The sequence below is a fragment of the Aquarana catesbeiana genome, linkage group LG02, assembly GCF_042186555.1.
Source record: "Aquarana catesbeiana isolate 2022-GZ linkage group LG02, ASM4218655v1, whole genome shotgun sequence".
In the NCBI taxonomy this organism is placed as follows: Eukaryota; Metazoa; Chordata; class Amphibia; order Anura; family Ranidae; genus Aquarana; species Aquarana catesbeiana.
The window spans coordinates 112,361,609-112,385,875 of NC_133325.1; the positions used below are offsets into that span (position 1 = coordinate 112,361,609).

Here is a 24,267-nt window from a genome sequence, read left to right on the forward strand (position 1 = left end):
GTGGTCAGACTTAAAGTTTACTGCTCACAAACGCAAACCATCCAACTTGAAGGAGCTGGAGCAGTTTGCAGTTTTGCAAGGAGGAATGGGCAAAAATCCCAGTGGTAAGATGTGGCAAGCTCATAGAGACTTGTCCAAAGCGACTTGGAGCTGTGATAGCTCCAAACAGTGGCTCTACAAAGTATTGACTTTGGGGGGGGGGTGAATAGTTATGCACATTGAATTTTTCTGTTATTTTGCCCTATTTGTTGCTTGCTTCACAATAAAAAAAAAATCTTCAAAGTTTTGGGCATGTTCTGTAAATTAAATGATGCAAATCCTCAAACAATCCATGTTAATTCTAGGTTGTGAGGCAACAAAACACGAAAAATGCCAAGGGGGGGGTGAATACTTTTGCAAGGCACTGTATGCTGGATAGTACTTCTAGTCCAATGATCTTACAGGGGGGTATCTGTATATAATCCACACTACTATCCACAGCTGGTTCCTCTCAGTTTGAAGGGTCAGAACCTCTAACTTTGGGGTGCTCATGGATCTTTGAACTAAACAGCTGTTACAAAATATCAAACCTGAAACTCAAAATAGAAGACTAATTGCCTAAATTAAAAAATTGTTGATGCCTCAGAAAATAAAGTGCTAGACTAGAAAGTAAGAAAAAGCTATATGAGCATTCAGATTTTTAGAAAATAGAGTGAGAGCACTATATTATAAGCATATAAGTTAGCAATGGCTCAAGTCTAGAGTGTACAGTTTTACATGGTTAATTTTGCATGGCAGAAGCCCAATGTAAGTTATTTATTTCTATGGGTTTATTGAGAATGACATATAGAGTTAGGTATAGTGAAGCATATCATCACCATTACTTATATACAAGACGGCAAGCTAGTTATAACGTGCGAGAAGGTCTAAAAGAAGCTAGCTTTCCATATAATTTGCAAATGCTTCGGTACCTCTACTAGGTAATGCAGATATTACTATACTCAAAGATTTTACATTAAAAATCCTCTCCCATGGGTTGGGATAAAAATAATTCTCTGCTTTGTAGTAGTTGCTTTGTAAAGTTTTTACATCTGCAGAGGACATTTTGTATAATCCCCTCTAGCTCTTCAGCTGATTAATGTATCTTCCTGGAATAGTGAATGCATGGTAGAAAAATGACAAACACAGTAAAAACTGAACAGTCTCTATTGATATCTGTATTAGAAACTGTGTATCACAAGAAAGTGCACTGGCCCAATGTAACCAATCAAACAAACCTACTGTATATTCTGACAACTGGCTGCAAAAAATACATGCTTCAGCAGTAGCAGTATGGTTTGTAAAGAAAGCAATCTACCAGTCATTTGCAGTACCTAGACCAGGCGTAGGCAACCCTCGGCACTGGTGCTGCAAGCGGCACACAAAGCCTCTTTTGCCGGCACTCGACTCCCTCCCCATCAGCGTCACAGAGAAGTGTCAGTGAGACACTAATGCATTCCAATTTCAGAACACACTGCACCTGCACTAAGGGGGAGGCACTGTGCCCCCGCACATTGTAAAAGATGGGAAACATTGTTTGGTTCTCTAACTTTGCTGTAGTTGCGATCGTCAGCTTTTGTGATAGGGAAGAGATTGGGTGCAGTTCTGCTAGGTGGGGGGGAGGGGGGGGCAGTCCTTGTTTCCATTAGGAGGAGGACTGTCTTGGCCACTGCTAAAGTCAATCACATTCCTGCTAGCCCCGCCCACCATCTGGAGGAAAATGACTCGCTTGGTTGCCACTACTAATCTCAGAAAGAAAAGATTTCACTAATCAGGTGACAGTTTGTGGAATTACTGTTAAGCTTCTGGGAACTTGACCATGGAGGGTTTTTTACCTTAATGCTGAGAATGCATTAAGATAAAAAAAGTATTTACAGCCACTTTAATTACCGAAAACAACACACAATGTTCTTAACACTTCATATATTAATACACATAAAAATAAATTGATTAAAAATGTATGCCTTTAACCAAATTATTATGCGTGGGAGAATTAATATATTCAATAAATCTCTTCTTCATTCCCATACAATATTAATGAATGAAAACATAACAGTCTCACCCATTACAAACAAAGTCTGTTGGGGAGGTTTTCTGTCCCTGAGACCAAACCTCTCTATGCCCACGGTGAGCTTACAGAGATTGCATGTATTCACTTATTAATATTGTATGATCGTTAAGTGGGTTTATTCATTTTTTGGTCTCCCGCACTTATTGATTTAATTTATTTAATACATTAATTTCTAGGTGTAGTCATTAAAGCTGAACTCCAGAAATGATCTTATTTTTAAACTTACATAGGCCCAGCTTGGCTGCATCTAATCTTTCAAAGTTCACATACAGAGGGATGCTGGTGATGTAGAACTTTAAAGTAGAATCGTATGCTACATACAACCAGCGTTCTCTTCCTGGTGCTGCTTCAATGACTTGCCTTCTGTATACTGAACACAAGGGGCCAGTCACTCAGCATCTCTGCCATTCAGAAAACATCTTACATTGTTTTTAGGCTGGGTTCACACCATTGCGAATTGACTGCGGATTCTCCGCATCCAATTCGCAAAAGCAGGAGATTTTGACTGGCTCTCTATGGAGCCAGTTCACATATCTCCCCTGCGGCTCCGGTGCGAATTTGTACAGGAGCCCTGTGCGTCTTTTGGTCTGTTTCTGGTCCAAAAATTCAGGCTGAAATTGGACCTGAAAAAGTGAACCAGGACGCACCGGACTCCTGGTGGGAGTCGCATGCGGCCATGGTGTGAACCCAGCCAATGAATACAAGGTGTTCTCTCACTGGATGGAACAGAGAGGAGGGTCGAAAGACATCACAATTATCACTTTGTCCAATGAGAGAATGCCTTGCGTTCTTTGAAAAAATACAAGCTATTCTCTGAATGGTAGAGGTGCCAAGCAACCTGCTGTGTTCAGTATACAGGTAGCAAGTCTGGCTGTACAGTGCATCCGGAAAGTATTCAGAATGCTTTGTTTTCTCCGCATCTTGTTATGTACAGCCTTATTCCAAAATGGATTAAATTCATTATCTTCCTCAAAATTCTATAAACATTCTACATAATGACAACGTGAAAGAAGTTTGTTTGAAATCTTTGCAAATTTATTAAATATTAAAAAATGAAAAAAATCCTATGTACATAAGTATTCACAGTCTTTGCTCAATACTTTGTTAAAGCACCTTTGGCACCAATTACAGCCTCAAGTCTTTTTGAGTATGATGCTACAAGTTGGAGAAGGAAAAGAGGAGGTTGGGACTTTAAATGAGATGCGAACAAAAAAAGAGATTGCTATTGTGTAGAAGCACACTAATAACCAATATATGTATATATAAGTAAAATCATGCTATCTCTTTTTGTGTTCAAATCTCATTTAAAGTCCCAACCTCCTCTTTTCCTTCCCCACAAAATAGGGATGGAAGCACTAAGCCTAATGTCACGTACACACGACCGGACTTTCCGCCAGAAAAGGTCTGACGGAATCATTACGTCGGACATTCCGATCGTGTGTCAGCTTCATCTGACTTTTTCTTTCTAAAATTCTGACGGACCTAGAATAGAACATGTGTCAAATCTTTTCGATGGACTCAATCTCTATCAGGAAAACCGTTCGTCTGTATGCTAGTCTGACGGACCACAAATGACGCAAGGGCAGCTACTGGCTCCTGGCTATTGAACGTCCTTTTTCTAGTCCCGTCGTACGTCATCGCGTTCTAAACAAACGGACTTGTGTGATCGTGTGTAGGCAAGTCCATTTCAGCGTAACTCTGTCAGAACTCCGTCAGAAAGACCGTCAGAGCCTAACCCTAACCCTAAGTCCGGTCGTGTGTACGCGGCATTATAGGTTACATGCTTCATTTAAAGTCCTACAACCTTCCTTTGATGCTACAAGCTTGGCACACCTATATTTGGGCAGTTTCTCCCATTCTTCTTTGAAATTAGAAGAAATGGCCGCACACCACTGTAAATCAAAATCCTTTTTATTTGGACATCCCAAAAACGACAGGAATCAGAATGCTGGGTAGACGCCTTTTGCACACTTCACATGCGGTTAGTCATTGCACCATTCTTCTTTACAGGACCTCTCAAGCTCCATCAGGTTGGAGGATGGGGAGCGTCGGTGCACAGCCATTTTTAGATCTCTCCAGAGATGTTCAATTAGGTTCAAGTGTGGGCTCTGGCTGGGCCACTCAAGAACAATAACAGAGTTGTCCTGTAGCCACTCCTTTGTTATCTTGACTGTGTGCTAAGGGTTGTTGTCCTGTTGGGAGATGAACCTTCACCCAAGTCTGAGGTCCAGAGCACTATGGAGCAGGTTTTCATCAAGGATGTGTCTGTACATTGCTGCATTCATCTTTCCCTCAATCCTGACTAGTCTCTCGGTTCCTGCCACTGAAAAACATTTCCACAGTATGATGCTGCCACCACCGTGCTTCACTGTAGGGATGGTATTGGCCAGGTGATGAGCGGTGCTTGGTTTCCTCCAGACATGATGCTAGCCATTCAGGCCAAAGAGTTCAATCTTTGTTTCATCAGACCAGAGAATTTTGTTTCTCGTGGTCTGAGAGTCCTTCAGGTGCCTTTTGGCAAACTCCAGGTGGGCTGTCATGTACCTTTTACTGAGGAGTGGCTTCCGTCTGGCCACTCTTTCATACCGCCCTGATTGGCGGAGTGCTGCAGAGATGGTTGTTCTTGAGGAAGGTTCTCCTCTCTTCACAGAGAAACACTGGAGCTCTGTCACAGTGACCATTGGATTCTTGGTCACCTCCCTAAGGCCCTTCTCCCCCAATCATTCAGTTTGGCCCGCTCTAGGAAGAGTCCTGGTGGTCCCAAACTTCTTCCATTTAGGGATGATTGAGGCCACTGTGCTTTGGATGATTGAGGCCAATTTTTCTGTACCCTTCCCCAGATCTGTACCTCAATACAATCCTGTCTGGGACGTCTACAGAGAATTCATTTGACTTCATGGCTTGGTTTGTGCTCTGACATGCACTGTTAACTGTGGGACCTTATATAGACAGGTGTGTGCCTTTCCAAATCATGTCCAATCAACTGAATTTACCACAGGTGGACTCCATTCAAGTTGTAGAAACATCTCAAGGATGATCAGCAGAAACAGGATGCACCTGAGCTCAATTTTGAGTGTCATGGCAAAGACTGTGAATACTTATGTACATGTGATTTTTTTTGTTTTTTATTTTTAATAAATTTGCAAAGATTTCAAACAAACTTCTTTCACGTTGTCATTGTGGGGTATTGTTTGTAGAATTTTGAGGAAAATAATGAATTTAATCCATTTTGGAAAAAGGCTGTAACATAGCAAAATGTGGAAAAAGTGAAGCGATATGAATACTTTCCAGATGCACTGTATATAGCACAGGCTACTATAGTGAATTTCTGCATTCCCTAACAGCCCTCCGGATGTGAGTTATGAAGGATTAGATGTAACCAACCTGGAATAATGTAATTTTTTAAAAAAAGGTAATTTCTGGAGTTTAGCTTTAAGAAATGTTTAGCACATTGTCTATTGTTCATCTATTATAAGGAGCAACAATTACATTATGACTAACTTACCATGAGCTGTTGCTGCCTTCTCTTTGTGACTGCTATGCAGGACTCAAGGAAACTACAGCTAAAGATGATGTAGTGTTAGTGATGGTGGTTATCTAAGTCATATGACCGAGATACAGAGTTAAGAATGTGGGAGTGCAAGGAAGATGCTGGTACCCCAAGGCAGGCATTAAACATGTATTTCAAAACAGAAAATATAGTATTAGTGGTGGGCAATGAAGCTCATTATTTCTTACAGGATGCTGTTGCACCATAATGTTTTCTTATGACACCAGTACTTTAAACTGTTCTTTGATTTGACCGTTTATCAGTGATCCTTTCTATGTTGATTCATGGTTTAAGGCTGAAGTCCAGGCAGATCAGAACAGAAACAAACAGTTAAGACCCAGAATTTGATATATAATCAGCATCTTGCAGGGGGGTGTGCTGTGTGACACAGCTCTGAAGATCTGAGATATACAGTAGATGGAGAAAAATACAAATCCTTCGGCAAGTAAATCAGCTCTCAAATATGTATTTTATATGTGTGTTTTCCGGGAGTTCAGCTTTAAACATACCACATGCTGCAGTTTTGATCCAGCTGTGTTCCATTTTTTAATATTGTAGCTAGTGAAAATCAAATTAAAATTCAGGTTCTACCTTCATTCTTTATTTAATCAGTTTAAAGAGCAACTGCAGTCTTCTCACATAATTTGTAATAAAAACATATTTGCCATTCTGAAGCTTCCCTCCAACCACTTTGCATATTATTATATATATATATACTGTGATTCTGTACTTGCCAAATATGCTGCAGAAATCTCCCTCCACTGAGTCTGGATGCATCCATGATAACTGTGGGCAGCTGAAGCTGCTGCCTGTTCACTTCCTGGATTTAGACAGACACACAGAGGCACACCTCCAGCTCTGCAGCTCTTATTGGCCCTCTTATAACTCACCCCCCTCCCTTCCTGGCAAACTCTCACGAGAGTGAGAGAGCTGTGCATGATGTCATACGCCTAGGCTTTTTTCCAGACAAGAAACAGGAAGTGGGCTGTATAAGGTAATTACTGGTGAAAAAAAATATGTTTTACTCTCCAAAGTTAAAACAACAAGGGCAGAAGATTTAATACATGGAAAGTTGAAAAAATGACTCAAGGTCCGCTTTAATTTAGTTTTGTGCAATGGCTAGCATAAAAATAACTAGAATAAGAAGGATCCAGAATTACAATTAAATGGGATAAAATCGCAAAGTGTATTTTAAAGCATTACAAAATAAAATGTAGGATTGGTTAGAGAAGGATTACAATTGGTGAGAGATAGTTTGCATCTTGTTTCAGGATTTATTCTTATTTTATTACCATGGATTTAAAGCATCCATGTGATAGCTATTACTGATACCGACCCTATGATTTTTCCATTGCGGCAGTTGTTGCTTTTCACATTTTATGTCTGTTCCAGTCTTAAGTTTTTTGTTAGGTCATTGGCTGACCTGAGATGTTATTTCCTTGCTTCTGCTAAGTGGTTTTATATTGTTTGAAACATTTTAATAGCTGAAACTATGAGCTCAGCCACATTATCTATGCCTATATACTATATGTCAATGAACTTTGGTTTTGAGTTCAACAAAAGGATTTACAGAGTCTCTAATATAACATGAATTCTAAAAATTAAACATTTTGTTATATCTGTATGATAAGTGCAAAAAATGTTGATCCTGTTGTACACATTTCCTCAAGTGTTACCAACCCTGCTCAGTTCACCTCAATGCATTACAGAACTTTCCACTTATGGAGATGAAAAGCGTGAAGTGAGTGGATGACTGGGAAAATAGTGGATGAATAGGGTAATAGTGGGGGAGAATAATGTATTTAATAAAGTTGCCTTCACCCTGTCACTTATTATCAAATTTCCATGATCATCCATGGTGGGGCCAATATGTTCTGTCCCAGCCTTTTTACTATTAATATATTTGAAAAATGTTTGGGTATTCTTTATATTATCCTCAACAATGTGTCACTTGTAATCTATTTTAGCTGCCCTTATCGCTCGCTTGCATTTCTTATTGCATTCTCTGTAGTTTTGGAATGCCAGTGTTGATCTTTCTGCCTTAAATGTATAAAGGACATTTTTTTCTCATAAATAAGCCTTTTATGTTGGAAATTAGCCACCCAGGTTTGTTTAACCTTTGTTCTTTTATATTTGTTGCCCATTGGAACGTACTGAGTAATGCCATGTCATTAAAGTGGAGCACCACCCAAAAGGGGAAACTCCACTTGTTTGCCTCTTCCTGGTTTTGACGGGTACCCGCTCCCACTTCCAGCTAACTATTCTGGGGTAAACTCTGAGGCCCCCTCCTCCTTCCCCCCACCGCCGGGTCATTCACAAAGATCAGCACGCTTCATGCATGGGCAGTAGCAAATCAGCTGTGAAGCCGCAAGGCTTCATTGATGGCTCCCCTTAGCTGAGATGGCAGTGGCAGCACCCGAGAGTCGATTGAAAAATCGGGCCAGGTAAAGACGCCGCTGAATTTGTGGACAAGTAAGTGTCCTAACATTTAAAGTCAGCAGCTACAGTATCTGTAGCTGCTGGTTTTTCATTTTTTTTCTGAATGAGCCTGGAGCTCCACTTTAAAGCACTCCCACTTTTCTTGCTTGTTCTTTGTTTTAATTTGATCCCATTAAGACCCCTTTCACATTGGAGGTGTTTTTCAGGCGCTAAATGGGCTAAAAATAATGCCTGAAAAATGCCTCCCCTGCAGCCCCAGTGAGAAAGCCTGAGTGCTTTCACGCTGGGGCGGTGCGCTTGCAGGACGTTAGAAAAAGTCCTGCAAGCAGCATCTTTGGAGCGGTTTAGGAGTGCTCTATACACCGCTCCTCCATCACCCCTGCCCATTGAAATGAATGGGCACCGCTGCCGAAGCACCTGCAAAGTGTATCTTGGAGCGGTTTAGGAGTGCTGTATACACCGCTCCTCCATCGCCCCTGCCCATTGAAATGAATGGGCACCGCTGCTAAAGCACCTGCAAAGCGCTTCGGCAGCGGCGCTTTTCGGGAGCATTTAACCCTTTCCTCTGCTGCTAGAGGGGGTTAATTGCGCCCTGCTAGCTACCGAAAAGCACTGCTAAAACTATGGTAAAGTGCCGCTAAAATGTTGGTAAAGTGCCGCTAAAACGTTACCACTGTCGCTACCGTGCTGTTAGTGTGAAAGGGCTCTTAGTGTCATGTATTATGGAGCACAGCTTAGTAAAGTTGGCTCTATTGAAATTGTGTGTTCTTGTCTTATATTCATATCTCCTTTTCCTGTAATATATGGTAAATACTCTGTGATCATTATTTCTTAAATTATGCCTACTTCCACATCTGTAATCAGTTCTGTGTTGTTTGAAATTAGTAGGTTCAGCAGAGCATTATATCTAGTCATGAAATTGTCCTCCATCTCCTTCAAAAAATGGCAAGCCTTAGTTTAGTGCGTAGTTCTGTCTACCCACTCAATATCAGGATAGCTGAAGTCCTCCATGATTAAAATACTGCCCTGCCTCCCCTCCATGTCTGACTGTGAAAGTAGATTGGTCTCTTCCTCCTACTTAACAATGACAGGCTTAAGGGGACCTATACTTAAGGGGACCTATAGCATACACCCACAATTCATTTCCTGTTTGCTTCACCAATTTAAAACTCCAGCCAAAAAGAGTCCATCCCATCAATAGCCCCGTTAGCAATGTCATTCCTCATATTCATCATTCACTAGGTTAAGATAGCAATTCCCTGACTGTAAAGGATAAGAGGGTTCAGTTTCATTTTAATAGAGAACAGCACAGAATAACAGTTACTAAATCTCATGAAGAGTCACGAAGAACATGACTGATCTACTGTGTATATATATATATATATATATATATATATATTTTATATTATACACATAGTATTGTATATAGATAACCAAAACCCATTTACCTATAAATTCTCCATTCAGGCTCCAGAGCCTTACTGCGCAGTCTAAGGATGATGACAAGACTACTTTATCTTCATCTATCACTTCCAACCTGAGAAATAAATGATTATGAAACATATGGCATTTGAGCTTATATAAACCATTGCAACCACAGCACAAAAGGTTATATAAAAAAGGTGATATAAAACTTTGTGCAAGTATAAGGATCTAAATTTACAGCCAACTTTAATAATATAAAAGCTAGGTTAGAGTTTTGTTTTCCACAGCACAAAAGGTTACATAAAAAAGGTGATATAAAACTTTGTGCAAGTATAAGGATCTAAATTTACAGCCACCCTTAATAATATAAAAGCTAGGTTGGAGTTTTGTTTTCCCAGCACAGTTTACCATTATATGTAGGATAATGCCTTAGTCATAATTTTGTTTTGCCCATGGGGGATTCTGCCACCAGTAGTTCTTCTAATTACTCCTCTCTGCAGGCCTATCAGATTGTAAAAACATTCCAGTGCAACCTCCTGATTAGTAACTCCCTCCGATCAGATTTGCCTGTCTTTCAATTTTCAGCAGCCCCCTACAGCCCTCCTCCCACAAAGCCTCGCTGTTCCTCTACCAGTTCCCAGAGAACATGTACTCCCTCCAGCCACTTACTTGAAGGGGGAGAGTCAGCAGGACACTGGAGGTAGCACAACGGCAGCAGCCTCCCCCTGAGCACCACAACCAGTCTGCTCCTAAGCTATCATCTGATGTTGCAGAATGTTTGGCACTGTGATAAGGCCATGTACGGAGGAAGGGCTACTACCATCATTCAGGCTGGCTGGCAACATTTCTGTAGTTGTTGCTTAATGCATCCTACCCGCCTGCATCATCATCTCCCCCAACCCAGCAATGTCAGGCAGCTCCCTATCACCCTGCCCCTCCTTCGCCAATATCACCCAGCCTCCTTCTCCCAATATCACCCAATCCTACTGTCCTGTTCTCCCTCTATCACCCAATCATTCTGTCCTGATCGCCCACTATCACCCAACCCTTCTGTCCTGTTCTCATACTATCACCCAACCCTTCTGTCCTGTTCTCACACTATCACCCAACCCTTCTGTCCTGTTCTCACACTATCACCCAACCCTTCTGTCCTGTTCTCACACTATCACCCAACCCTTCTTCCCTGTTCTCACACTATCACCCAACCCTTCTGCCCTGTTCTCCCACTATCACCCAACCCTTCTGCCCTGTTCTCCCACTATCACCCAACCCTTCTGTTCTGTTCTCACACTATCACCCAACCCTTCTGTCCTGTTCTCACACTATCACCCAACCCTTCTGTCCTGTTCTCACACTATCACCCAAGTGTCCTGTTTGGAGGGGGCCTGTGGGATAAGGTAACCACTGCGAATTGTTAAGGTCCGCCAGACTAAACAAATGTTATTTACTGTATATGCAGTTGAGGAATAAGGTTGGTGCTGCAAATATTTTTTTTTCTACCCAAAATTTAACGATGGACACATTGGGGGGGGGGTTATCAAATTCTGGAACAGCTACACATGCCAACCAATCAGCTTCTATCTTCAGCTTGCTCATTTAACCTATAAAAATGAAGGATAGAGGCTGCTCCGTGTCTGAATGGATACACTGAGCTGCAGTTTGGCTCAAGTGCCCCCACAGCAAGCTGCTTACTGTGGGAGCACTCAACAGGAGGGAGGGGCCAAGAACCCCAGCCAGGGACCCAAGAAGAGGAGGATTGGGGCTGCCCTGTGCAAAATCACTGCAACAGAGCGGGTAAGTATAACATGTTTGTCATTTTAATAGAAAAGAAAACAAGATTTTACAATTACTTTAAGTATACTAATCAGGATCACAGCTCTTTCACAAAGAAACTGTGAAGTTTCAATTTGCCAACAGTAGGCAGCTGATGCATAGCTGAGTAGGCAGTGTTTACAACAGATTTTGAGCTAGACTGCTTTGACAAGGAACACAAATGTCTCCCACTTTTAAAATTATATACATGGACATACTCCAAGAAAAAATATTATTATTATTAGAGCAACACCAACCCAGTCATCAGTTGGCACAAATCACATCTATAAGTCCATGCAAATGTTGGAAATGATTTTCGAAAATGCAGCTTCGTTTTCTGAAAAATCTAAAATGATTAATCCTATTGTTATGCACAATACTGATAACAATAGGGGGTGCATTTAACAAAATTGTTTCAACATTCCTTGTGGCACTAAGCCCTTAGAGCCAATCAGAAAACAGCATTCAGCAATGTAAAGTTTTTTGGACACATTGGAGTTATGTAAATGCATTTCTGATAGGCTTAAGTGCATTACCACACACTGCTTTGCATGTTTGTTTAACCACTTCTGGACCGGCTAATGCCGATCTACGTCTGCACTTTGAAGAGGGATATTGTTATGGCAGCAGCTAGCTTTCATAACCCCGGTATCCCCTTCTTCAGTGAGCGGTCTGGTTTCCGATAAAAGTGGTTTCTGCTATGGATTTGCCACAAGATCACTTTTATCGGCGTCAGGAAAGGCCCCCCCCCCTCCCGCCGCTCTCCAGTGCCCTCCGCTGCTTACCAGAGCCGTCGGTAGCGGCAGAGGTGATCGGGTCCTCTTCCTAGCTTGGTGTGGAGACGAGTAAGGGGAAGATGGCCTCCATCCGTCTCCATACCATTGCAGGGCGGTATGGAGACCATAAAGCAACATTTTATTTATTTTTTTTAATGACATAAAATTTTTATATTATTTTTTTTACTGCATTTTAGTGTAAATATGAGATTTGAGGTCTTTTTGGCCCCAGATCTCATATTTAAGAGGCCCTGTCATGCTTTTTTTCTATTGCAAGGGCTGTTTACATTCCTTGTAATAGGAATAAAAGTGACACCTTTTTTTTTAAAAAACAGTGTAAAAATAAAAAATAAAAGGTAAAATAAATAAGAAAAAAACAATGTTTTTAAACGCGCCCTGTCCCGCCGAACTCGTGTGCAGAAGCAAACGCATACCTGAGCAGTGCCCACATATGAAAACTGTGTTCAAACCACACATGTGAGGTATCGCCATGATTGTTAGAGAGCAATAATTCTAGCCCTAGACCTCCTCTGTAACTCAAAACATGCAACCTGTAGAATTTTTTAAACATCGCCTATGGAGATTTTTAAGGGTAAAAGTTTGTCGCTATTCCACGAGCGGGCGCAATTTTGAAGCGTGACATGGGTATCAATTTACTCAGCCTAACATTATCTTTCACGATATAAAAAAAATTGGGCTAACTTTACTGTTGTCTCATTTTTTTTATTCAAAAAAGTGTATTTTTTCCCCCCAAAAAAATGCTCTTGTAAGACCGCTGCGCAAATACGGTGTGACAGAAAGTATTGCAATTTTATTCTCTAGGGTGTTAGAGAAAAAATGTATAATGTTTGGCGTTCTAAGTAATTTTCTAGCAAAAAAAAAATGTTTTTAACGCGTAAACAACAAATCTCAGAAAGAGGATCGGCCCCTTAAGTGGTTAAAAGAGAAGTATGGGTTATTTGGGGTTTTTTTTAGGTTCATACTTACCTACGTGGATGCAGCATCAGACCGATGCTGCAGCTGTCCCCCGGCGTCTCTGCACTGAGAACCGAATCACCGATGGCTCGATTCTCACAGATCCCAGAGCGGAGAGATGCTGCCTGTCAGTAAGCATCTCTCCTGCTCTGCTTCTCCACGCTCACTGGAGCACTGAGCTATGGAGGGGTGGGGAGCGGCTCGCTGAGACGCTGAGACTGCCATCAGTCAAGGCAGCTGGCGGGTCCAGACTTCTTAAATCGGAATGACGCGCTGCCTCGACTGATAGCAGGGACGTCAGCGGAGAGCGGACTGCAGACCGCTCTCCGCTGAAAGTGGGTCACAGGAATGCAAAACGAATTGCACTCTTGTGACCCAGAGGAGAAGCACAGCCTAAAAAGCTTAGGCTGGACTTCTCCTGTAAGTGTAACACTCCAATATGCTTTTTGCTTGAAGCAAGATCATCCTTTTGGATTAGTTTCTAAAAATACTAAAAAAAAAAAAAAATGTTAAACTATAGGAAAGCGATTTATCTTTATTAGATATTTTAACCTTGGTCAAAGTGTATCATTTGTATCATTTTCTTTGTGCCAGACAAGGATAAGGAATCCAAAGGACCCATTCTGTGGAGGTTAGGATGGTTTTTACTAAAGGCAATTAGGCTGCTCACTTTGCAAGGGAAGTTGTACTCTGCAAGGGATTTTGCCCCAGAGCTTAGTGAATGACGTAAAGCTTTGCTGACTACCATCATCCAATCATCTGCAAGCAAAATTGTGTTGTTTTTTTTTTTTATTTTCCTTGCACTTGATTGGCTATTATTTGCACAGTGAAACTTCATCACATTCACTAACTCTGGGGCATAGTTCCTTGCAAAGTGAACAGCCTATTTGCATTTAGAAAATCAAACCCGAAATCTCCCTATTTTTCAATCTTGAAGGTAGAAGGCTTCTCCATGGTATATGTATGTATAGGTGGAAAGATGGTATATCTTTCTAGAAAAAATGGATTTTGCTAGATGGAGTGCCTCTCTTCAGTTTCTAACCTGCAGAAGATAAAATGTAGGACTGGAGTATGACTGATTTATATGTGCAACAATTCTGCCTTTTCATAACTGACCCATAGCAGTTATGTAGACCATTTTGTTTTTCGTAAGATATACAGATCTATTAAAAGAAGCAAAGTATACAGTACTCACTCTGTGATCATGTCCACATGTGCTCTCCAGTGACATACATCTGCAAAAGAAAACATGTAACTATTATGCATTAGTTTGACATTAAATAGGTAAAGCATGCAGCATATACTGCATAGTCCCTTGCTAGATTCTGCATCAGACTATATGGAGGACCAACTACAGACAAACCAAGAATGTTAGCCGCTCGGATTAATTTAAAACTAGCAACAAAGGAAAGGTAGGGCAATTTACAAAGGAATACAAAATGTCTCCTGTACACTTTCCACGTAGTCAGCACAAAGCACATTCTCAACATCTTAACCGTTTCAGCCCCGGAAAGTCATTTTAACTGACAATTGTGCAGTCATTCGACGCTGTGCCCAAACGAAATTTGCGTCCTTTTTTCCCACAATCAGAGCTCTCTTTTGGTGGTATTTGATCACCTCTGTGGTTTTTATTTTTTGTGCTATAAACACATCATCAGTTTAGGCCAATATATATTCTTCTATATATTTTTGGTAAAAAAAAAATAAGCTTATATTGATTGGTTTGCGCGAAAGTTATAGTGTCTGCAAACTATGGGAAAGATTTATGGCATTTTTATTTTATTTTTATTTTTTACTAGTAATGTCGGTGATCTGCGATTTTTACTGCAAAATTGTGACGGACAGATCGGAGACTTTTGACACTTTTTTGGGACCATTGGCATTTATATAGAGATCAGTGCTATAAAAATGCACTGATTACTGTGTAAATGTCACTGGCAGGGAAGGGGTTAACACTAGGGGGCGATCAAGGGGTTAAATGTGTGTTCCCTCAGCATGTTCTATCTGTGTGGGAATGGGATTGACTAGGAGAGGAGCCATATTGTTTTTCCTACTTAGAAGGAAGAAACTCTATGGCTCCTCTAATCTGACAGCACAGGGATTTGTGTGTGCCCGTGATGGTGCTCGTGCATGTGATCGCACGTGGCTGGCAGCAATCGTGTCCGCCAACGCACGCGCCCTCTGGTGGGTGAAAGCTGGTAGGATGTACCCATACGGGATTTCACCCAGGAGTGCCATTGTGCCGCAGTATATCTGCATGACACGGTCGGCAAGTGGTTAAGGTTAAAAACTAGGTTAAAGAATGTTAAATCTCAGGTTTGTGTTGCATACATTTGAAAATACATATGAATTCATACTGCCATGTCAGGGAACTCAAGTAGGGAAAAGTAGGGAAGTAAGGTAACACAGGCTGCCACAGAGGTGAAGCTATTACATCTTCTCTCACAGGAAGAGTCCTGACAGGGTCTCTTTAAAAAGAAACTATAATGTTAAGCCCAGTTGTATCTTTCTTTCAAGTTTACAAATTTAACTTTTTTTTTTTAGTATGTGTTTAAAATCTTTATTTAAAAAAAAAAAAACATTTAATATAAGATGCACCCATGACACTGGTGTTTTAAAGAGAAAGTGCAGCAGGAGCTGTTAACGTTCATACTCTCTCTCCTTGATTAAATGTTCCTCTAGAGCACCTATGTTGGAGGTGATAAAATTGCAACTCAGCAACTTTGATATAAAACTAACATATGCCTCCTGAAGAGAATGAAGAGAAGACTACAAGTAGCTTTGTATTAGGGCAGATTAGGATCATAAAACAGCCATGAAAGATCTGCTAAGCACTGACACTAATTGGTCTTCTCATGAAGGAATACCTGAGTGCTGCATATTAGCCAGTATAACTCCCTAGGGGATTTTACTTCCCGCACCTGTTCATTGTTGCTGCATTCTTGCAGTCCTCCTTGATTCTGCAAGCATAGAACTACAATTTGCTGCAACCCATCTGATGGGAGTTTTCCAAGAACAGACAGAGGCCTCTTGTGCATAAGAGTTGTACAGGCAGTCCATGGGTTACAAACACAATAGGGACTGTAGGTTTGTTCTTAAGTGGAATTTGTGTGCAAGTCGGAACAGTGCATTTTTAAGTGTAACTTCAGCCTGTGCAGGGATGTGGGTTGTTCCGGGCGCTTCTGGGCATGCACTACATGTAGTACTGCAGTGTGGGATGTGTCCGGTGCTGCAAGATAGCTGCTCGGAGGTATCCAGGACCAGCATGAAGCACAAGTGGCATTGAGGTCCGTTCGTAAGTAGGAGTTGTTCGTAACTCGGGTGTTCGTAACTCTGGGACTGCCTGTACTAGGAAAGAGTAGTGCCAGTCTAGATGGTAGACCGTCTCTTCTCTTTCTTTCAATACCTTTGTCCCCTAACCTTCTTTCCTTTCCTTTGTAAATACAATTTATGTAAACCCTATCTGTAAAAAAGACAAACCCTTTTTTTAAAAAAGATCCAGGTGTCCTTCATTAAAATCAAGGAACCTAAACAAAACACATTCTAAATTCTTAACACAGTAGAAAGGATGAGGTAAGAGCAACTGGGTTTGCTGATGTAAGCTTGAGCTGTTGGGTTCAGTGAACAGTAGGCTTTTTTGCAACAGAGAAGCTAAGACTAGACCCATAAATATATGAAAAGGAACCTGGAGCTCCACCTGCTGTTGTCCTACTTTCCTAATACAAAAGTAAACATTTCGATCTCATATTTACATAAATGTTATTCTTTAAAAAATGAAATTCTTCTACCTCTAGATCACATTCAAAAAGTAAAATTCAGTCATGTTAATTTTTTATATGAATACTCAAGATATTGGCCACTGCTTGCTGTTAAACAGTGCGGGTTATTAAAATGTATTCACATCTAAGGTATTTTAAATGTATTAAAAAAAAGTTAAACTTACTCATTGGACGATCTTGCTCAGGCCCGTATATAGAATAGTCTTTAATCTCATAAGTATAAATGTATCCAATATAATCTCCTACAAACAACAGTGAATTGTCTTTTTTTACAGCAAGACTGCTGATCTGGGTCCCAGCTTTAGACTAAAGAATGAAAAAGAACAATCCATAGAGGTAAGATAGATCAAAATTTCAATTTAATTTAAATTTTATTCACTGAAAATATTTGTATACTTGTATTTATTATAGTTTCATGTTTTTCAGTGGAATGGCTTGCTCAGAATCAGACCAACACTTACTGGTTTGAAGCTTGCAGTCAGTTTCCCTCCATGCAGCAAATTCCAGAAATTGACCAAACCTATATAACACATAAAATGTTTTTTTTTTTTTTTTTTTTTTTTTTTGTGCGTGCTTCTTTAATACAAGTCTAGAGGGCCACTAATTAAAATTTATTGTACATTACCAAGAGGTCCATTGGAGACCAAGGAACCAGCTGCCTGTAATCTCACTGTCCGTGTTTTCAGAAAAAGAATCTTGCTGACACTCCGGTCTGTCACTGTAACAAAAATACACATTCAGATTAAAACACTGCAGATGTCTGCAAATAAATGCAAAGACTATCAACATAAAAAAAAAAACATTAAAAAAAAATATATTAAAAAAAAAAAAAAAAAAATTAAAAAAAAAATGACACCTTACATTTACATTGTATCATAATGAGTTTAAAGTGAACCTGTACTCTACTAAAAACATTTGCTCTGACCCCCTGTTACACATATCATAAGGCACCTACCGGCTTCTCTCCCTCCTCACTGGGCAGATTAATAGCAGTGGGAGCCATTGGCTTACGCTACTGTCAATCAAATTATGTGAAGAGGGAGGGTGGCAGGCCCCAACAACCCTATCTGTGTCTATAGACATGCCCTTATAGAAAGCAGCTCCCTATGGTGGGCACTCGCTAAAAAGGAGGAGCCAAGGGCGACGGCGAAGGATCTAAGAAGAAGAGGATCAAGGCTGCTTTGTGCAAAACCATTGCATAGACCAGGTAAGTATGAGATGTTTAATATTTTAATAATAAAAAAAAAATACAAAGCTTTATAATCACTTTAACCACTTCCATAGAGGGCATTTTCACCCCCTTCCTGCCCAAGCCAATTTTCAGTTTTCAGCGTTGTTGCACTTTGAATAACAATTGCGCGGTCATGCAACACTGTACCCAAATGAAATTTTTATCATTTTTTTCCCCACTAATAGAGATTTCTTTTGGTGGTATTTGATCACCCCTGTGTTTTTTATTTCTTGCGCTATAAACAAAACAAGAGTGACAAGTTTGAAAAAAACACAATATTTTTTACTTTTTGCTATAATAAATATCCAAATTTTTTTTTTAAAACAAATTTTTTCCTCAATTTAGGCCGATACGTATTCTTCTACATATTTTTGGTAAAAAATATTGCAATAAGCGTATATTTATTGGTTTGCGAAAAAGTTATAGTGTCTACAAAATAAGGGGATAGATTTATAGCATTTTTATTTTTTTAATTTTTTTACTAGAAATGGCGGCGATGTGCGATTTTTATCGTGACTGCAATATTGCGGCGGACACATCGGACACTTTTGACACATTTTTGGGACCATTCACATTTATACAGCGATCCGTGCTATAAAAATGCATTGATTACTGTATGAATGTGACTGGCAATGAAGGGGTTAACCAGGAGGGGGCGCTGTAGGGGTTAATTATGTTCCTAGGGAGTGATTCTAACTGTAGGGGGCAGGGACTCACAAGGGGAGGAGACCGATCGGTGTTCCTCTGTACAAGGAACACACCATCGGTCTCCTCCCATCTGACAGGACGTGGATCTGTGTGGTCCTGCTCAGTTACCGGGCAATCGCGGGTGCCCAGTGGACATTGCGGCCGCCGGGCACAAGCACTGGCGGGGGGCCTGGAAGGCCGTCACGTCATATGACGGTGGCCCAGGATAACAGCTGCACCGTCCCGCCGTCATTTGACGGTGGGCGGGCAGCAAGTGGTTAAGAACATTTACTCCCCAAGTGTTAACCACTTGCCGACTGCCCCATAGCAGATTTACTGTTCTGTGCAGAATCACGTGTATACACTATATTACCAAAAGTATTGTGACGCCTGCCTTTACACGCATGTAAACTTTAATGGCATCCCAGTCTTAATCAGAAGGGTTCAATATAGAGTTGGCCCACCCTTTGCAGCTATAACAGCTTCAACTCTTCTGGGAAGGCTGTACACAAGGTTTAGGAGTGTGTCTATGGGAATGTTTTACCATTCTTCCAGAAGTGCATTTGTGAGGTCAGGCACTGATGTGGATGAGAAGGCCTGGTTTGCAGTCTCCACGCTAATTCATCCCAGTCCAGGCCAGTCAAGGTCCCCCATCCCAAACTCGCTCATCCATGTTTTTATGGACCTTGCTATGAATCATACATGTATGATTCTGCATCTCAGCATAGGGGGAGCACGCCGCTTCTGATGTGATTGTCATTGCAGAAGCCGATCAGAGGTGCTGGCCAATGGATGTCCACCAGCACCCGCCACTGGAGGAGAGAGGCTGGATGGAGCTCTGCATTGTTTACATATGTCCTGACAGTGGGGATGTGATCGATTTTTCAGCACATCCCTCAGTGAAAGCAGCACACATAGTACACAAAAACACTGGTTAGGCACACATTTAATCCTTTGATCGCTCTAATTGTTTAACCCCGTCCCAGCCAGTGTCATCAGTACAGTGACAGTGCATATTTTTAGCACTGATCACTGTATTAGTGTCACTGGTTCCCACAAAGTGTCAGTTAGTGTCAGATATCTATATCGCAGTCCCGCTATAAGTCGCTGATTGCTGCCATTACTAGTATATAAAAAAAATTCCAGTATATATACAAACCATAGTTTGTAGATGCTATGACTTTTGCGCAAACCAATCAATATACGCTTATTGGGATTTTTTACCAAAAATATGTAGCAGAATACATATTGGCCTAAATTTATGAAGAAATTAGATTTTTAAAAATGTTTTTATTGGATATGTTTTATAGCAGAAAGTAAAAAATATATATATCATTTTTTTAATCAAAATTATTGGCCTTTTTTAGTTTATAGTGCAAGAAATTAAAAAAAACAGTGGTAATCAAATACCACCAAAAGAAACCTCTTGTTGTGGGATAAAAAGGACATAAATTTCATTTACGTACAGCTTTGCTTGTCCGCGCAGTTCTCAGTTAAAGTACCACAGTGCCGTGTAGCAAAAAATGGCCTGGTCATGAAGGGGGGTAAATCTTCCGGAGGTCAAGTAGTTAAAGAACATCCAACCAATAGAGAAAATAGCCTAACACTATAGGCTAAAACAGTCGACCAGAAGAGAAAATATGAGGGAGACCTCTGCAGTGTGTACAAAACGTATGGCGCACAGACGGAACTCTGACAAATGCAAAGAGGAATGGATGGCAGGCCGCTACTCCCGACCAGCCCAGGGGAATAAACAATAAAGAGCGGCCTCAGCCTACATGTCTCCACCCAACCACCCACCCTGATGCATTTTGCCCTGCCCACCAGGGCCTAATTATTGGTTTCCTGGTGGGTAGGGCAAAATGCATCAGGGTGTGTAATTTGATGGAGACATGTTAGCTGAGGCCGCTCTTTATCATTGTCAAAATGACAGATGGGAATTGTCAGTAAAGTAGACTGGAGAGCTGCGGGGAGGAGAAGGGTTGTAGCTGGGTGTACTACATACACCCAAGTATTTAAATTAGGTTTTTATAGTAGGTTCAATGCCCATGACCGGTTAAAACGTTCATTCTCTGAGTGTTTTGGCTTTTTGACCATTCCTAAGAGGACAATATAAAGTTTTCTTATTATTATTACCATAGCTCCCCAACTGTCCCTGATTTTGGGGGACTGTCCCTGATTTTGAGCAATGTCCCTCTGTCCCTCATTCTTCCTGATTTGTCCCTCATTTTGGTCTGATCTATATAGTTGTATATAAAATGCACATTTTATCTATCAAAAAGTGTTTTCCAGCGATAAACCTTTCATCCATATTCTAAATTGCTGCATTTGTAAATTCCAAAAGCCAATATAAAGGAATAGTAGAGGTAAAAAAGCACTTGTGGGTTTAACCCACTGAACTTATTCTCTCTGGAGAAGAGACGCTTGAGAGGGGATATGATTTCAATATACAAATATCGTACTGGTGATCCCACAATAGGGATAAAACTTTTTCGCAGAAGGGAGTTTAACAAGACTCGTGGCCACTCATTAAATTTAGAAGAAAAGAGGTTTAACCTTAAACTACAAAGAGGCTTCTTTACTGTATTGCCCCGTACACACGATCGGACATTGATCGGACATTCCGACAACAAAATCCATGGATTTTTTCTGATGGATGTTGGCTCAAACTTGTCTTGCATACACATGGTCACACAAAGTTGTCGGAAAATCCGATCGTTCTGAATGCGGTGACGTAAAACACATACGTTGGGACTATAAACGGGTCAGTAGCCAATAGCTTTCATCTCTTTATTTATTCTGAGCATGCGTGGCACTTTGTGCGTCGGATTTGTGTACACGCGATCGGAATTTCCGACAACGGATTTTGTTGTAGGAAAATTTTATAGCAAGCTCTCAAACTTTGTGTGTCGGAAATTCCTATGGAAAATGTGTGATGGAGCCTACACACGGTCGGAACTTCCAACAACAAGGTCCTATCACACATTTTCCGTCTGAAAATCCGACCGGGTGTACGGGGCATAAGAGCGGCAAGGATGTGGAATTCCCTTCCACAGGTGGTGGTCTCAGCAGGGAGCATCGATAGTTTCATGAAACTATTAGATAATCACCTGAATGACCGCAACATACAATGTATATATATATATATATATATATATATATATACAATATAATACTGACATATAATCACTCACATGGGATGGACTTGATGGACGTGTGTCTTTTTTCAACCTCACCTACTATGTAACCAATCTTATTTTTTTTTTGTACAATTCTCCTTTAAGGAGGTGTGGCAGGGGGCGTGTCCTATGCCTGCTTACTTTTGCTGATAGGTGTCCCTCATTCCCATCTCAAAAAGTTGGGAGGTATCTTATTACTGAAGTGTGTTCTGCTATAATAATTCATAAGAAGCAAATTATTACAACAATGTAATGTTAAAACAGCTCTAGCAGGTAATCACATGTGAATGGTGCCTGTGTGCAGTGACCATAGCTGTTATTATACCCTGATCAGACCACAGAAATACAGTCACTGCTATATTCTTACATACTCATTTAGATGTATAAAAATGATTTAGAAGGCACATCAACATCCACAGGAGCCATTCTAATACAAGATGGAGATCTTTTATGTTGTATGTGATGAGGAAAGGCATAGTTATTATCAGGTTAAAGTGACACTAAAATCTGGTTAAAAAAATATATATTCAATTCAAGTATGTATTCCCTTAGAAAAGTGCCCTCTATTGCTCTCAGCTTCCTCCAAATCTCCAAACTTTTTTTTTGGTGTTGTGATCCGACTTCCTGTTAACCAATTCAATACCGGGTTCTTTTACCCCCCTTTTTACCAGACCAATTTTCAGCTTTCAGTGCTGTCGCACTTTAAATGACAATGGCGTCAACACTGTACCCAAACTAAATTTTTATAATTTTGTTCACACAACTAGAGCTTTCTTTTGGTGCGATTTAATCACCACTGGGTTTTTTATTTCTTGCTAAATAAACGAAAAAAGACTGAACATTTTGGGGGAAAAAAATTTTTTTTTTTTTGTCTGTTTTTGCAATATTTTGCAAATAATTGTTCTTCATAAATTTAGCCCAAAATGTATTCTGCCACATTTCTTTGGTGAAAATAACCCAAAACAGTGTATATTATTTAGTCTGTAGGAAAGTTATAGAGTCCACAAACTATGGTATATATCTGAAAATTGATCAATCCTGATTAGGGATGAGCTTCAAGTCCGAGTCGAACACATGTTCGACTTGAACATCGCCTGTTCAACCGTTCGTGGAATTGTGAACGATATGGGCCGTTCGCGTCAAATTCGAGTGGCGCGTCACGGCCCATAATTCACTGTGGCATCGCAGTGCTTTGCTGGCTGATGATTGGCCAGGCATGCACTATGACCCGCATGCTTGGCCAATCACAGTGCCGTGTGTACAGAGAGCCGTAATTGGCCAAAGCCAGGGTGGCTTTGTACAATTATGGCTCGGGGGTTTAGTACATGCCCCACACTATATAAGGCCGCCTGCGTGGCAGCCTTGTGTAGTGTGTTGCGGCTGCAGAGAGAGATAGATAGACAGAGAGACAGTGTCATTTGATTTAAGTTAGATAGAGAAGGCAGGTCGAGTCAGTTAGCTGCACTTACAGTGTATTGTGTATATATATATATATATATATATATATATATATATATATATATATATATATATATATATATATATATATATATATATATATGCATTCCAGGTGTTGTGTGTATATATATATATATATATATATATATATATATATATATACTGTATTCAGTTAGATCCGTTCCTGTTATTCTCTTCCTAATATACTGACAGGCAGGCAGGTGTTTTTACAGTATTTACATTTAGTGTACTGTGTACCCTGCACAGTTGTACCTACAGTATAGCTACCTGAAGACAAGTGCTTGTGTTCTTCTTCTGATCCTATTAATAGCACAGGCAGGCTCTTGAAGTATTTACAGTTAATATACTGTGTACCGTGCACAGTTGCACCTATAACTATCTGAAGACAAGTGCTTGTGTGCTTCTTCTGATCTTATTAATAGCACAAGCAGGCTCTTGAAGTATTTACAGTTAGTGTACTGTGTACCCTGCACAGTTGCACCTACAGTATAGCTACCTGAAGACAAGTGCCTGTGTACTTCTTCTGATCCTATTAATAGCACAGGCAGGCTCTTGAAGTATTTACAGTTAGTGTACAGTGTACCCTGCACAGTTGCACCTATAGCTACCTGAAAACAAGTGCTTGTGTGCTTCTTCTGATCCTATTAATAGCACAGGCAGGCTCTTGAAGTATTTACAGTTAGTGTACTGTGTACCCTGCACAGTTGCACCTACAGTATAGCTACCTGAAGACGAGTGCTTGTGTTCTTCTTCTGATCCTATTAATAGCACAGGCAGGCTCTTGAAGTATTTACAGTTAGTGTACTGTGTACCCTGCACAGTTGCACCTATAGCTACCTGAAGACA

General features: G+C 40.5%; 1 protein-coding gene across 2 annotated transcripts in view; it reads right to left on the reverse strand.

Annotated features, from left to right (window-relative positions):
• The window catches only part of LOC141127143 (cilia- and flagella-associated protein 337-like), a 238,643-nt gene that overhangs the window by 30,369 nt on the left and 184,007 nt on the right, over positions 1-24,267 (reverse strand). For both annotated transcript variants that reach the window (XM_073613357.1, XM_073613358.1), the window contains exons 23-27: positions 17,471-17,563; positions 17,307-17,365; positions 17,010-17,151; positions 14,262-14,301; positions 9,527-9,615 (exon numbers count right to left, since the gene is read on the reverse strand). In XM_073613357.1, coding sequence (XP_073469458.1) covers positions 9,527-9,615; positions 14,262-14,301; positions 17,010-17,151; positions 17,307-17,365; positions 17,471-17,563 — 423 coding nt within the window. The remainder of the gene's footprint in view (positions 1-9,526; positions 9,616-14,261; positions 14,302-17,009; positions 17,152-17,306; positions 17,366-17,470; positions 17,564-24,267) is intronic.